At 55.8% G+C, this 15,405-nt stretch overlaps 1 protein-coding gene across 1 annotated transcript; it reads right to left on the minus strand.

Moving 5' to 3' along the window:
- Positions 1–1,352: 1,352 nt before the first annotated feature.
- LOC138919829 (spermatogenesis-associated protein 31E1-like) lies at positions 1,353–4,775 on the minus strand. The gene is made up of 4 exons (XM_070246418.1): positions 4,535–4,775; positions 3,712–3,772; positions 3,186–3,246; positions 1,353–2,912 (listed from the first exon to the last, which is right to left on the minus strand). Exons 1-4 carry the CDS (start codon positions 4,718–4,720, stop codon positions 1,454–1,456), a joined length of 1,767 nt encoding a protein of 588 aa, XP_070102519.1. The 5' UTR covers positions 4,721–4,775; the 3' UTR covers positions 1,353–1,453.
- Positions 4,776–15,405: the final 10,630 nt, after the last annotated feature.

Genomic DNA, 15,405 nt, shown 5'->3' on the forward strand with positions numbered 1-15,405 from the left:
GTGAGAAACTGCAGTTGTGTGTTCATTCCCAAATAATTTGAGTCCACAGCAACCATGAGCTAGTTTCTTCTTAATTCAAGTGGAAATCCAGTTCATTCAGGGGACCTGCTCCGCAGGTGCGGATCTCTGTCTACTTAATGTTCTCTGGAGACGAAGAACAAAGAGCTTGTGACAGGTTGAAGGTCAGGGGTCTCCTGTCCAGATACGTTCTGACAGTGTTTTATTCAATGTGGTGATACCTGGCCCTCCCACGTCCTCGGCACCTGTCGTGCGTTAGGTAACGGCATTTTTTTCCTGAGGAAATGGCTCAATCTAAGATATGGTGTTAGGGTTAGTCTCTCTGCCCTGTTTCAGCCTTTCAACCTCTAATGCGTGTTGCATTCTTTCTAAGTTCCTGGAGGCTGGCCCATTTTCAAGCCTTCGTTACTCATTGCCATTGATATTAACCGTGCAGAAAAATTTAGGTTCACGCCAAAACCTTCCCCAGAAGTTCATAGCAGCTTTATGCATAGGGGACATTATAAAAACCAAAAACTGTCCTTCAGTAGGTAAGTGGTTAAACTCTGGTGGCACTTTGTCTCCTTCTCCCGGGTCCCAGCCTAGGTGCACAGTGTGCCACCATCAGATCATGCCGCCACACACTCACCCCCGGCTCCATTCCCCAGGAGGAGAAGGCAGGTGCAGGAGAGCAGGGCCCTGTGCCCCTCTGGGCGGAGGGGACAGGCCCGCAGCAGCCTCTGTGCTCCCCAACCGCCCACCCTCAGAGGCCGGAGCTCAGTCGTGGTCGTCGCTGCTCTTCCAGACTGTGACAAGGACAGAGGGAGGGCGACGCTGGGCCGAGAGGGTTGCGCAGGCCCATCTCCACGGCAGCTTCAGCAGGGACAGAAGAAGCTCCTGGGGCAGCGTCATCTATTCCCACCAAGAGCTCGGGGTGCGGGGCAAGCTTTCCCGCTCCGGACTCAGGGCCAGCACTGCCCCACACTCCCCTCCCCGCCCTGTGACCTGTGACTCTGTCTCTACACTTCCCGGAGCCTCTGCAAACCCCCTCCCTACAGCCCCAGAAGCTCAAGGGCCAGAGAACGCAGGAGAGGACGGGTGGGGCCCATCCTGGGCTGGGGTCTAGAGGTTTTGCTCATCTGGGAATAGCCTAAAGCTTCCGTTTGTTTTTGTAAGGATGGCGTGATGGGTACTTCGCGTGCAATGAGGGAGTTGGGGCCAGGGCGCGTGAGCCACGCTGCAGTCAGCCTCCCCCCATGGCCCTGCCCCTTCTGGAAGCCACAGTAGACACTCAGGGAGGGCGGAGCCTGACCCTGCTTCTACCCCTAGCAGGGCGAGACGGAGGCCACCAGGTCTCAGGGGAAAAAAACATGTATTTGGGGGAAATCGGGGTTGGAAGGCACCATCAGCACAGAGGGTGAGGTCAGGAGAAAAACCAGAAGTCCTTGGCGAACCCTCAGTCTGTCTCCCAGCGCCCAGACAAAGGATGATACTGTGGATGGCGCCTGAACAGCCCTGCCATCCGACGCCGAGCTGCGTGTGACCCGTGCCTGGCTCTGGGCGGTGGCTGACGCGGGCTTGCCTTTGCAAGGGGCTCCTCTGGTGCTTCCTCCTTGTTGGGCCTCAGGCAGGGCAGGAGGCGTCTCAACATTTTTCTGAGAGGGCTGACGTGAAAAACCTCTTCTTTTTCCGGCAGGGCCTGGAGGGGTTTGGTCCCGAGGGCGTCTCCTGTTCCTCCGACCTGGCTCCAAGACTGGGACCCTGACTCGCCCTCCAGTGTTGCCACCCCACGGCAGGGCTCTGGTGACGCCCCACCTCCACTCTCTTTCAGAGGCTCGTTCCTGGCCATTGCTGACCCTGGACTCAGGTGTAGACGGCCTTGCTCGGCCCCCACGACCGTCCCGCTCTGCCCATTTCTGTCCGAGAGGCTGAATGCGAAGCTCGGAGAAGGCGGCCGGCCCTGCTGTCCCATCAGAGAGGCCTCGGAGGGCCCACAGCCATTGCCAGGTAGGGTCCCTCCCGGGGCCTTCTGGTTTTCCTCACTCACAGGGGAAGTTGAAGGGAGGGGAGGGGCCAGGCGCGGAACTGATGCTTTTGTGGTCAAAGTCTTATGTTTCTCTCCTGGGTGGGGCTCAAGAGGTTTTCCCGAGAACTCTGCACTGTCGGCCTTCAAGCGGGTGCCGGAATCACGGGTGGCAGAGGAGGGAAAAGTAGACCGTGGAAGGGCCAAGGGTTGAGCCTCACTTGCGTTCAGCTCAGCCGACTCCAAGGACGGGAAGGGTGGGCGCCAGCGGACATTCAGCCCAGACGTGATACTGGGTGCTTCGAGCATCTGAGGGCTGCCTGGGGCGTCTTGTTCTTCTTTCTCTGGCCAGGCCTTCGTCTGTGTTCTTTTCCTGATTTCCATCTTGAGCAGCTTTGGCGCATCAGGGTTGGCAAGTGAGGGGCTCTCCGTCTCTCCCTCCCTGTGTGTGGGGCCTCCCCGGAATGAGGCCACTGGTCGGTGGCAGGACAGGTGCCCTTGCTGGGACTGGAGGTGCGCTGACCCGGGGAAGAACAAGACCTTGATCATGTGCCACTGCGAGAGGAACTCGACGCGCCAGCTCATGCGGCCGTGGCCTGAGTTGGGAAATGGCCAAGAGGAGTGAGCTGGAGCTGTGCTCATGGCAGTAGTGTCCGGTGGGATTCTGGTCAAGTCAGCTGGAGGTTCCGCCGGCAGGGTGGAGGCCAGAGGTATAGGGGTGTGGGTCAGAGGCCCCAGGGAATGTGCTGGAGTCATGGTGAGAGTAGCACCTGCCACAGGCTTTCCGCGTGGCTGCTGGGCTCTGGCGTATGCTGTGTTGCTCGCCTCCCCAGGGTAGCCTTGACATGATGAGCGATGGGAGCATCCCTTGGAAGACAGCCTCCCTGGGGAGCTGCGGGAGCCAGGAGGCACAAGCTGCAGCCGGGAGCAGAGGGGCCCGGGACAGCAGGGCAGTCCAGGCGGGGGTGGCCCCTTGGGAGCCATGGCCCTCCATGGCCCCACCTCCACTTCACCAAATTCTCCTGCTCTGCCTCACCGCAGGCCTTTGGCCACCCCTGTCCCCGTGGCTCCCCTCCCAGCTCAGCCCCAAGCTGCCTGCAGCCCTGGGGCCACACCAGAGACTCTGGGAGCAAGAAGTCCGGGAGAGAAGGGCAAGATCCCTTACCTGTGCGAAAGCGACACCTGGCCCCGCACTTCTGCCAGGCCCTTCCCAGCAGCTCTGGGAGCTAGAAATCAGGAGACTGGGTCACAGCACTGAAAGCGGGGCAGGGGCGGTGGAGAGGGCTCTTACAGGAGGCTGCGTGCACTGTGCCTTTAGGGGAGTCTGTTGGGAGGTCAGACTGTCGAACCCGGGCACCAGTGTCCAAGGCCACCGGATCCCTGATGGGGCTGGCAAGGCTGCTGATGGGTTGAGCTATGTCATTGACCACGCGCTTCCACCTCCACCACAGCCCACGTGCCCCGGCTGGACGAGACCCTGTTCCAGGCCCCTCCTGGCCCGGGCCCTGGTTCCCAGCACAGAATGTGGCAAGTCCTCAGGTTTTCGTCTCCCTCCCGCAAACCTCCCTGAGTGTTCTGTTTCCTGAGGGACGGGTTCTGCCCCTGGCATCCTCGAGCCCGTGGAGCTGGGCGCTCAGGGACAGGAGATGGGGGCCAGCTCTGGGGCACGGGGCTGAATGGCAGGAGCTTACCTTTCAAAGCTCCCCTTTTCTTCCTGCTCCTGCTGCTCTTCCCTCTGGGCTCCACTTGACGCTGAAATGAGAGAAAAAAGAAGCAGCTGTGGGGGCTCCCTCTCCTATCTCTGGACCAGCCGTGGACACTTAGCGTTTATGAGGAAGAGGACTGCCTACACTCAGCTCCTGGCGCCCGGGGGTGTTTCTTTCCTTTTACTCGTTTTTGAAGTGGAGACTAGAACGTGAAACGGATCTTTGGTGTCTTCCTTCTTTGGAGAACGTGAGGAAGGATGATTTTCTATGTGAGACCCACCATGGATTTCTTTCGTCACTGTTCCTCTGTTCAAGAATCACGCACATTCGCAGACGTCCAGAAGCCTCTGAGCTTCCTCGGGGAGGACTCTGCTTCCCGAGGCCCGAGCCCCACTCCAGACCCTGCCTGGAGGCTCTCGGGGGCTCAGCACTGCCCTCAGATCAGCCCCGACAGAGGAAAGGCCTGCTCAAGACGCCTGCCCCAGGAAGGCGGTGGGGGAACCAGAGCTCAAGACCCGTCCTCCCACGCAGATCCCACTCAGCATCCCTTCCTCAGCCGCTGGTCACTGGACTGGGGACTTTCCCTGGAGCCCTCTACCACACCTGGACTCCTGCTCTGAGATCTTCCGAGGGAAATCCTCGTGCCCTCTCTAATCCCTGCTCGCCCAGCCTGGCTTGTCCGTGGAAGGAGGATGTTGTATTCTCTGCCAGTTCCGGAGTCCCTCTACTTTGATTCAGAATCTTGGAAATGACAGTAGAACAGAAGAGAGACTCATCTTCTGGTGGGTCTCTGCCCAGGGTTTCTTACCTTCCTTATGTTTCTGCGTTCACAAGGTGGTCGCGAGGATGGATTCCTCTGCAGGGAGGGAAGGCGCAGGAGGAAGAGCCCCAGTCCACACAGGAAGGGGAGGATGGTCCCAATCACCCAGGAAGTGGAACTGGAGCTCGGCCAGGTAGCAAAGAGGCTTTTCAGAAACATGAGAGGATTCTGCATGTCAGAAATGCAGTGCTGCCCTCAGGCAACTGAGCTCTGGGAGTGGCTTGGAGATTATTACCCCAGGCCCCCATGACAGAAGTGCGGCCTTGTCACAAAGGGCTCTTGAGGGCTGCGGAGGGGACAGCAGGGGAGCAGGCTGGACCAGAGCCCCTCCCCCACCCTCTAGCCTACGTCTCCCTCCCTCTACCCTCCTGGGCCTTCGAGACCTTAGCTAGTTTTCTATGTCTTCCCCCTGGAAGCCAGAGGTCACCGGGTTCCTTGCGTCTCCTGGATTCTTGGTTTGAAGCCAGCTATCTCATGGCCTTCGAAAGTCTGAAGTTCTCCCAGGAATTTGATCTAGTTCCCAGGGATTCATACCCTGATCCTCCTCTGTCCTCAACTCTGATTGCTGTTTTCACCTCACCTAGTGACTTTGTGTGTGTGTGTGTGTGTGTGTGTGTGTGTGTGTGTGTGAGAGGACACTGAAGTGCCAGTCTCCTAGCTGATTTCAATTATGCAATTCAGTGTTCTCGACTGTAGTCACCACGCCAGACATTAGAACCTCCGACGTTTTTCATCTGAGAGCTGAAAGTTTGTCTCCTTTCACCTGCCTCTCTCTATTTCCCCCACCCCACAGCCGCTGGCCACCACTTTTCTATTCTCTGTTTCCATGAGTTGACCTTTCTTTTATAGTTTTCCGAGTTCACGTGTAAGTGAGCCCAGGCAGTATCTGTGCTTCTCTGTCTGGCTCGTTTCATTGAGCATAACGCCCGCCAGGTTCATCCATGTTGCGCAAATCTCAGCTCCATTTGTCCACATAACAAGCTTTTGGTTTCGTCAATCTGCAAGTCCCACTTTACTTTGCACTTATTTGGTTTTGAATACGAACGTTGTTATTGTTTCCACCAACCTTTGCCATCTTCACTCCGAACGACTCACCCCCAAATTGAAACTAATCATTTATTATTTAACGTAAGCATACTAAAAGTTTAAGTAATTAAACCTCCCAATGATGTGTTTTGTGTCAGTAGCGTTTCTGCTTCTGCAGTGAGAAAGCCTTTACCAAGACTTATGGCACATGCTGGACACACACACACAGACACACACACACACACACGCCCGCACATACGCAGGCGTGGACACATTGGCACAGAACACTTCAGTATTTTCAAAGCAGAGAATTAAGCATATTCCCATTTTCTTTAATCTCTTATGTCGTCTTGACCCCATTTCTTCTTACTCTGCCTCAAATAGACAGTCTTCAGTTTCCAGAGTCCAGACGGCTGTGTGGCCCAGCCCGAAGCCGGGCACGGCTCGAGTGAGCTGAAGTGCTGCTCTTGAGAGCGGACGTTGGGGCCGGGTCCGTGGCCCCGGTTGGAGTCCAGTCTGAGGCAGCCCTTTCTGGTCTCCCCGGTTTGCCCTCCACGCGATCTCTTTCTCAGAGTTGGCCTTGCCTTCCCCTTCCTGCCCCCTCCGGGCCCCCGGAGCCTCGAGTCTTGCCTGAACCTGTAGAAAGAGGGCCCTTCGAGTCCTAGAGGAATTCCCTGGTGACATCATCGGACATGCCTTTTTCAGTGAGAACTGGGGGTTCACTTAGGGATTGTACTTTTTGGTCAACGTGTTAACTTTTCAGACTCGTTGGACAGGTAGTGCTTAGATATCCGGGTTTATAGTTATTACACAGCTATCCATACACACAGCGACGGAGAGAGACTCTTTTAAGTGATAATAGGGTAATCTTACTTATACCAAAAGCGTTAAGGTCTACGTTGTTCTTACTAGCTTCACATGATAAATACGTTCCCGATTTACGAATGTGTGTGATCACAGCAGAATTTGCAACAGGGTAACTCTCTTAGCAGGCCCCAAGATGATCTTTAACGTCTTTCTCAACAGTTAAAACAACTTTGTTCTTCTGAAGTCCAACAAAGACCTTTTTCTGGAGCTGGGACTCCTAATTGGGACGCTTGGCTAGCGTATGACTGTGACCAGAGTCCCACATTCAGGCTCTCGCACGCAAGAGTTCTGGACTCAGGGCCTCCTCAAAGCCAGCTGCCCAGGTCAGGGACTGACATGACTCGGGCCTCCCGCGTGTTCCCTGAATTGGCCTGCCTGCCAGCTCAGAGAGAGGATGAGGAGCGAATGTGTTTTAAAATGCAAATCAATCGGAAAGCTCTTCCGGGAAACCTGACCCACCTGGAACAGTGTCAATAGTAGAGGGGAACCCCTGGTATTAAATAAAGACCGCCCACCCCAAATTTAGGGAAATTGGATTGTTTCCCTGACATACACGATGATTTCTATCTCTGTCATAGCAGAAGACAGAAGTACAGGAATTGCCTGCTGCTCCGATATTAAGACGAGTTTCAGAAAGGTTCCCTTTTCTCTTCTGTTCAATAGAGAAGCGATAGGAGGGCCAGGAACGCACTGACATTTTCTTGCTCTGTTGGGATTCATTGGATTCCGTTACCATTTAATCTAGCGATTCTGCGCTAGTACTCAAGTGAGAAACTGCAGTTGTGTGTTCATTCCCAAATAATTTGAGTCCACAGCAACCATGAGCTAGTTTCTTCTTAATTCAAGTGGAAATCCAGTTCATTCAGGGGACCTGCTCCGCAGGTGCGGATCTCTGTCTACTTAATGTTCTCTGGAGACGAAGAACAAAGAGCTTGTGACAGGTTGAAGGTCAGGGGTCTCCTGTCCAGATACGTTCTGACAGTGTTTTATTCAATGTGGTGATACCTGGCCCTCCCACGTCCTCGGCACCTGTCGTGCGTTAGGTAACGGCATTTTTTTCCTGAGGAAATGGCTCAATCTAAGATATGGTGTTAGGGTTAGTCTCTCTGCCCTGTTTCAGCCTTTCAACCTCTAATGCGTGTTGCATTCTTTCTAAGTTCCTGGAGGCTGGCCCATTTTCAAGCCTTCGTTACTCATTGCCATTGATATTAACCGTGCAGAAAAATTTAGGTTCACGCCAAAACCTTCCCCAGAAGTTCATAGCAGCTTTATGCATAGGGGACATTATAAAAACCAAAAACTGTCCTTCAGTAGGTAAGTGGTTAAACTCTGGTGGCACTTTGTCTCCTTCTCCCGGGTCCCAGCCTAGGTGCACAGTGTCCCACCATCAGATCATGCCGCCACACACTCACCCCCGGCTCCATTCCCCAGGAGGAGAAGGCAGGTGCAGGAGAGCAGGGCCCTGTGCCCCTCTGGGCGGAGGGGACAGGCCCGCAGCAGCCTCTGTGCTCCCCAACCGCCCACCCTCAGAGGCCGGAGCTCAGTCGTGGTCGTCGCTGCTCTTCCAGACTGTGACAAGGACAGAGGGAGGGCGACGCTGGGCCGAGAGGGTTGCGCAGGCCCATCTCCACGGCAGCTTCAGCAGGGACAGAAGAAGCTCCTGGGGCAGCGTCATCTATTCCCACCAAGAGCTCGGGGTGCGGGGCAAGCTTTCCCGCTCCGGACTCAGGGCCAGCACTGCCCCACACTCCCCTCCCCGCCCTGTGACCTGTGACTCTGTCTCTACACTTCCCGGAGCCTCTGCAAACCCCCTCCCTACAGCCCCAGAAGCTCAAGGGCCAGAGAACGCAGGAGAGGACGGGTGGGGCCCATCCTGGGCTGGGGTCTAGAGGTTTTGCTCATCTGGGAATAGCCTAAAGCTTCCGTTTGTTTTTGTAAGGATGGCGTGATGGGTACTTCGCGTGCAATGAGGGAGTTGGGGCCAGGGCGCGTGAGCCACGCTGCAGTCAGCCTCCCCCCATGGCCCTGCCCCTTCTGGAAGCCACAGTAGACACTCAGGGAGGGCGGAGCCTGACCCTGCTTCTACCCCTAGCAGGGCGAGACGGAGGCCACCAGGTCTCAGGGGAAAAGAACATGTATTTGGGGGAAATCGGGGTTGGAAGGCACCATCAGCACAGAGGGTGAGGTCAGGAGAAAAACCAGAAGTCCTTGGCGAACCCTCAGTCTGTCTCCCAGCGCCCAGACAAAGGATGATACTGTGGATGGCGCCTGAACAGCCCTGCCATCCGACGCCGAGCTGCGTGTGACCCGTGCCTGGCTCTGGGCGGTGGCTGACGCGGGCTTGCCTTTGCAAGGGGCTCCTCTGGTGCTTCCTCCTTGTTGGGCCTCAGGCAGGGCAGGAGGCGTCTCAACATTTTTCTGAGAGGGCTGACGTGAAAAACCTCTTCTTTTTCCGGCAGGGCCTGGAGGGGTTTGGTCCCGAGGGCGTCTCCTGTTCCTCCGACCTGGCTCCAAGACTGGGACCCTGACTCGCCCTCCAGTGTTGCCACCCCACGGCAGGGCTCTGGTGACGCCCCACCTCCACTCTCTTTCAGAGGCTCGTTCCTGGCCATTGCTGACCCTGGACTCAGGTGTAGACGGCCTTGCTCGGCCCCCACGACCGTCCCGCTCTGCCCATTTCTGTCCGAGAGGCTGAATGCGAAGCTCGGAGAAGGCGGCCGGCCCTGCTGTCCCATCAGAGAGGCCTCGGAGGGCCCACAGCCATTGCCAGGTAGGGTCCCTCCCGGGGCCTTCTGGTTTTCCTCACTCACAGGGGAAGTTGAAGGGAGGGGAGGGGCCAGGCGCGGAACTGATGCTTTTGTGGTCAAAGTCTTATGTTTCTCTCCTGGGTGGGGCTCAAGAGGTTTTCCCGAGAACTCTGCACTGTCGGCCTTCAAGCGGGTGCCGGAATCACGGGTGGCAGAGGAGGGAAAAGTAGACCGTGGAAGGGCCAAGGGTTGAGCCTCACTTGCGTTCAGCTCAGCCGACTCCAAGGACGGGAAGGGTGGGCGCCAGCGGACATTCAGCCCAGACGTGATACTGGGTGCTTCGAGCATCTGAGGGCTGCCTGGGGCGTCTTGTTCTTCTTTCTCTGGCCAGGCCTTCGTCTGTGTTCTTTTCCTGATTTCCATCTTGAGCAGCTTTGGCGCATCAGGGTTGGCAAGTGAGGGGCTCTCCGTCTCTCCCTCCCTGTGTGTGGGGCCTCCCCGGAATGAGGCCACTGGTCGGTGGCAGGACAGGTGCCCTTGCTGGGACTGGAGGTGCGCTGACCCGGGGAAGAACAAGACCTTGATCATGTGCCACTGCGAGAGGAACTCGACGCGCCAGCTCATGCGGCCGTGGCCTGAGTTGGGAAATGGCCAAGAGGAGTGAGCTGGAGCTGTGCTCATGGCAGTAGTGTCCGGTGGGATTCTGGTCAAGTCAGCTGGAGGTTCCGCCGGCAGGGTGGAGGCCAGAGGTATAGGGGTGTGGGTCAGAGGCCCCAGGGAATGTGCTGGAGTCATGGTGAGAGTAGCACCTGCCACAGGCTTTCCGCGTGGCTGCTGGGCTCTGGCGTATGCTGTGTTGCTCGCCTCCCCAGGGTAGCCTTGACATGATGAGCGATGGGAGCATCCCTTGGAAGACAGCCTCCCTGGGGAGCTGCGGGAGCCAGGAGGCACAAGCTGCAGCCGGGAGCAGAGGGGCCCGGGACAGCAGGGCAGTCCAGGCGGGGGTGGCCCCTTGGGAGCCATGGCCCTCCATGGCCCCACCTCCACTTCACCAAATTCTCCTGCTCTGCCTCACCGCAGGCCTTTGGCCACCCCTGTCCCCGTGGCTCCCCTCCCAGCTCAGCCCCAAGCTGCCTGCAGCCCTGGGGCCACACCAGAGACTCTGGGAGCAAGAAGTCCGGGAGAGAAGGGCAAGATCCCTTACCTGTGCGAAAGCGACACCTGGCCCCGCACTTCTGCCAGGCCCTTCCCAGCAGCTCTGGGAGCTAGAAATCAGGAGACTGGGTCACAGCACTGAAAGCGGGGCAGGGGCGGTGGAGAGGGCTCTTACAGGAGGCTGCGTGCACTGTGCCTTTAGGGGAGTCTGTTGGGAGGTCAGACTGTCGAACCCGGGCACCAGTGTCCAAGGCCACCGGATCCCTGATGGGGCTGGCAAGGCTGCTGATGGGTTGAGCTATGTCATTGACCACGCGCTTCCACCTCCACCACAGCCCACGTGCCCCGGCTGGACGAGACCCTGTTCCAGGCCCCTCCTGGCCCGGGCCCTGGTTCCCAGCACAGAATGTGGCAAGTCCTCAGGTTTTCGTCTCCCTCCCGCAAACCTCCCTGAGTGTTCTGTTTCCTGAGGGACGGGTTCTGCCCCTGGCATCCTCGAGCCCGTGGAGCTGGGCGCTCAGGGACAGGAGATGGGGGCCAGCTCTGGGGCACGGGGCTGAATGGCAGGAGCTTACCTTTCAAAGCTCCCCTTTTCTTCCTGCTCCTGCTGCTCTTCCCTCTGGGCTCCACTTGACGCTGAAATGAGAGAAAAAAGAAGCAGCTGTGGGGGCTCCCTCTCCTATCTCTGGACCAGCCGTGGACACTTAGCGTTTATGAGGAAGAGGACTGCCTACACTCAGCTCCTGGCGCCCGGGGGTGTTTCTTTCCTTTTACTCGTTTTTGAAGTGGAGACTAGAACGTGAAACGGATCTTTGGTGTCTTCCTTCTTTGGAGAACGTGAGGAAGGATGATTTTCTATGTGAGACCCACCATGGATTTCTTTCGTCACTGTTCCTCTGTTCAAGAATCACGCACATTCGCAGACGTCCAGAAGCCTCTGAGCTTCCTCGGGGAGGACTCTGCTTCCCGAGGCCCGAGCCCCACTCCAGACCCTGCCTGGAGGCTCTCGGGGGCTCAGCACTGCCCTCAGATCAGCCCCGACAGAGGAAAGGCCTGCTCAAGACGCCTGCCCCAGGAAGGCGGTGGGGGAACCAGAGCTCAAGACCCGTCCTCCCACGCAGATCCCACTCAGCATCCCTTCCTCAGCCGCTGGTCACTGGACTGGGGACTTTCCCTGGAGCCCTCTACCACACCTGGACTCCTGCTCTGAGATCTTCCGAGGGAAATCCTCGTGCCCTCTCTAATCCCTGCTCGCCCAGCCTGGCTTGTCCGTGGAAGGAGGATGTTGTATTCTCTGCCAGTTCCGGAGTCCCTCTACTTTGATTCAGAATCTTGGAAATGACAGTAGAACAGAAGAGAGACTCATCTTCTGGTGGGTCTCTGCCCAGGGTTTCTTACCTTCCTTATGTTTCTGCGTTCACAAGGTGGTCGCGAGGATGGATTCCTCTGCAGGGAGGGAAGGCGCAGGAGGAAGAGCCCCAGTCCACACAGGAAGGGGAGGATGGTCCCAATCACCCAGGAAGTGGAACTGGAGCTCGGCCAGGTAGCAAAGAGGCTTTTCAGAAACATGAGAGGATTCTGCATGTCAGAAATGCAGTGCTGCCCTCAGGCAACTGAGCTCTGGGAGTGGCTTGGAGATTATTACCCCAGGCCCCCATGACAGAAGTGCGGCCTTGTCACAAAGGGCTCTTGAGGGCTGCGGAGGGGACAGCAGGGGAGCAGGCTGGACCAGAGCCCCTCCCCCACCCTCTAGCCTACGTCTCCCTCCCTCTACCCTCCTGGGCCTTCGAGACCTTAGCTAGTTTTCTATGTCTTCCCCCTGGAAGCCAGAGGTCACCGGGTTCCTTGCGTCTCCTGGATTCTTGGTTTGAAGCCAGCTATCTCATGGCCTTCGAAAGTCTGAAGTTCTCCCAGGAATTTGATCTAGTTCCCAGGGATTCATACCCTGATCCTCCTCTGTCCTCAACTCTGATTGCTGTTTTCACCTCACCTAGTGACTTTGTGTGTGTGTGTGTGTGTGTGTGTGTGTGTGTGTGTGTGAGAGGACACTGAAGTGCCAGTCTCCTAGCTGATTTCAATTATGCAATTCAGTGTTCTCGACTGTAGTCACCACGCCAGACATTAGAACCTCCGACGTTTTTCATCTGAGAGCTGAAAGTTTGTCTCCTTTCACCTGCCTCTCTCTATTTCCCCCACCCCACAGCCGCTGGCCACCACTTTTCTATTCTCTGTTTCCATGAGTTGACCTTTCTTTTATAGTTTTCCGAGTTCACGTGTAAGTGAGCCCAGGCAGTATCTGTGCTTCTCTGTCTGGCTCGTTTCATTGAGCATAACGCCCGCCAGGTTCATCCATGTTGCGCAAATCTCAGCTCCATTTGTCCACATAACAAGCTTTTGGTTTCGTCAATCTGCAAGTCCCACTTTACTTTGCACTTATTTGGTTTTGAATACGAACGTTGTTATTGTTTCCACCAACCTTTGCCATCTTCACTCCGAACGACTCACCCCCAAATTGAAACTAATCATTTATTATTTAACGTAAGCATACTAAAAGTTTAAGTAATTAAACCTCCCAATGATGTGTTTTGTGTCAGTAGCGTTTCTGCTTCTGCAGTGAGAAAGCCTTTACCAAGACTTATGGCACATGCTGGACACACACACACAGACACACACACACACACACGCCCGCACATACGCAGGCGTGGACACATTGGCACAGAACACTTCAGTATTTTCAAAGCAGAGAATTAAGCATATTCCCATTTTCTTTAATCTCTTATGTCGTCTTGACCCCATTTCTTCTTACTCTGCCTCAAATAGACAGTCTTCAGTTTCCAGAGTCCAGACGGCTGTGTGGCCCAGCCCGAAGCCGGGCACGGCTCGAGTGAGCTGAAGTGCTGCTCTTGAGAGCGGACGTTGGGGCCGGGTCCGTGGCCCCGGTTGGAGTCCAGTCTGAGGCAGCCCTTTCTGGTCTCCCCGGTTTGCCCTCCACGCGATCTCTTTCTCAGAGTTGGCCTTGCCTTCCCCTTCCTGCCCCCTCCGGGCCCCCGGAGCCTCGAGTCTTGCCTGAACCTGTAGAAAGAGGGCCCTTCGAGTCCTAGAGGAATTCCCTGGTGACATCATCGGACATGCCTTTTTCAGTGAGAACTGGGGGTTCACTTAGGGATTGTACTTTTTGGTCAACGTGTTAACTTTTCAGACTCGTTGGACAGGTAGTGCTTAGATATCCGGGTTTATAGTTATTACACAGCTATCCATACACACAGCGACGGAGAGAGACTCTTTTAAGTGATAATAGGGTAATCTTACTTATACCAAAAGCGTTAAGGTCTACGTTGTTCTTACTAGCTTCACATGATAAATACGTTCCCGATTTACGAATGTGTGTGATCACAGCAGAATTTGCAACAGGGTAACTCTCTTAGCAGGCCCCAAGATGATCTTTAACGTCTTTCTCAACAGTTAAAACAACTTTGTTCTTCTGAAGTCCAACAAAGACCTTTTTCTGGAGCTGGGACTCCTAATTGGGACGCTTGGCTAGCGTATGACTGTGACCAGAGTCCCACATTCAGGCTCTCGCACGCAAGAGTTCTGGACTCAGGGCCTCCTCAAAGCCAGCTGCCCAGGTCAGGGACTGACATGACTCGGGCCTCCCGCGTGTTCCCTGAATTGGCCTGCCTGCCAGCTCAGAGAGAGGATGAGGAGCGAATGTGTTTTAAAATGCAAATCAATCGGAAAGCTCTTCCGGGAAACCTGACCCACCTGGAACAGTGTCAATAGTAGAGGGGAACCCCTGGTATTAAATAAAGACCGCCCACCCCAAATTTAGGGAAATTGGATTGTTTCCCTGACATACACGATGATTTCTATCTCTGTCATAGCAGAAGACAGAAGTACAGGAATTGCCTGCTGCTCCGATATTAAGACGAGTTTCAGAAAGGTTCCCTTTTCTCTTCCGTTCAATAGAGAAGCGATAGGAGGGCCAGGAACGCACTGACATTTTCTTGCTCTGTTGGGATTCATTGGATTCCGTTACCATTTAATCTAGCGATTCTGCGCTAGTACTCAAGTGAGAAACTGCAGTTGTGTGTTCATTCCCAAATAATTTGAGTCCACAGCAACCATGAGCTAGTTTCTTCTTAATTCAAGTGGAAATCCAGTTCATTCAGGGGACCTGCTCCGCAGGTGCGGATCTCTGTCTACTTAATGTTCTCTGGAGACGAAGAACAAAGAGCTTGTGACAGGTTGAAGGTCAGGGGTCTCCTGTCCAGATACGTTCTGACAGTGTTTTATTCAATGTGGTGATACCTGGCCCTCCCACGTCCTCGGCACCTGTCGTGCGTTAGGTAACGGCATTTTTTTCCTGAGGAAATGGCTCAAATCCAAGATACCGTGTTAGGTTTACTCTCTCTGCCCTGTTTCGCCCTTTCAGCCTCTAACCCGTGTTGCATTTGCTTGTGAGATCCTGGAGGCGGGTTCATTTTCACACCATCACTGCCATTGATACTTACTGGGCAGGCAAATTTCAGTTCACCCAAAAGCCTTCACAGAGAAGCTCATGGCAGGTTTATTTCTAAGGGGTGAAATCGTAAAAATCAAAAAATGTCATCCGGTAGGTAAGCGGTTAAACTCTAGTGGCACTTTATTCTCCTTCCCCGGCGTCCCACCCTAGGCGCACAGTGTCCCACCCACCGTCAGGTGGTGACCCCACACACTCACCCCCGGCTCCGTTCCCCAGGAGGAGAAGGCAGGGGCAGGAGAGCAGGGCTCTGAGCTCCTCTGGGCAGAGGGGTGAGGCCCACAGCAGCACGCGTGCTCCCCACCCGCCCGCCCTCAGAGCCGGGAGCGCAGCCATCCTTGTCGCTGCTGCTCCAGACTGTGACAAGCACAGAGGGACGGGGACGCTGGGCCGAGAGGGATGCGCAGGCCCATCTCCACGGCCGCTTCAGCAGGGAGAGGAGCAGCTCCCGGGGCAGCGTCCTCACCTATTCCCAGCGAGAGCTCGGGGTGCAGGGCAAGCTTCCTCGCCCTCCGGACTCAGGGCCAGCACTGCCCCACACTCCC

The sequence above is a fragment of the Equus caballus genome, chromosome 21, assembly GCF_041296265.1.
Source record: "Equus caballus isolate H_3958 breed thoroughbred chromosome 21, TB-T2T, whole genome shotgun sequence".
NCBI classification, from domain to species: Eukaryota; Metazoa; Chordata; class Mammalia; order Perissodactyla; family Equidae; genus Equus; species Equus caballus.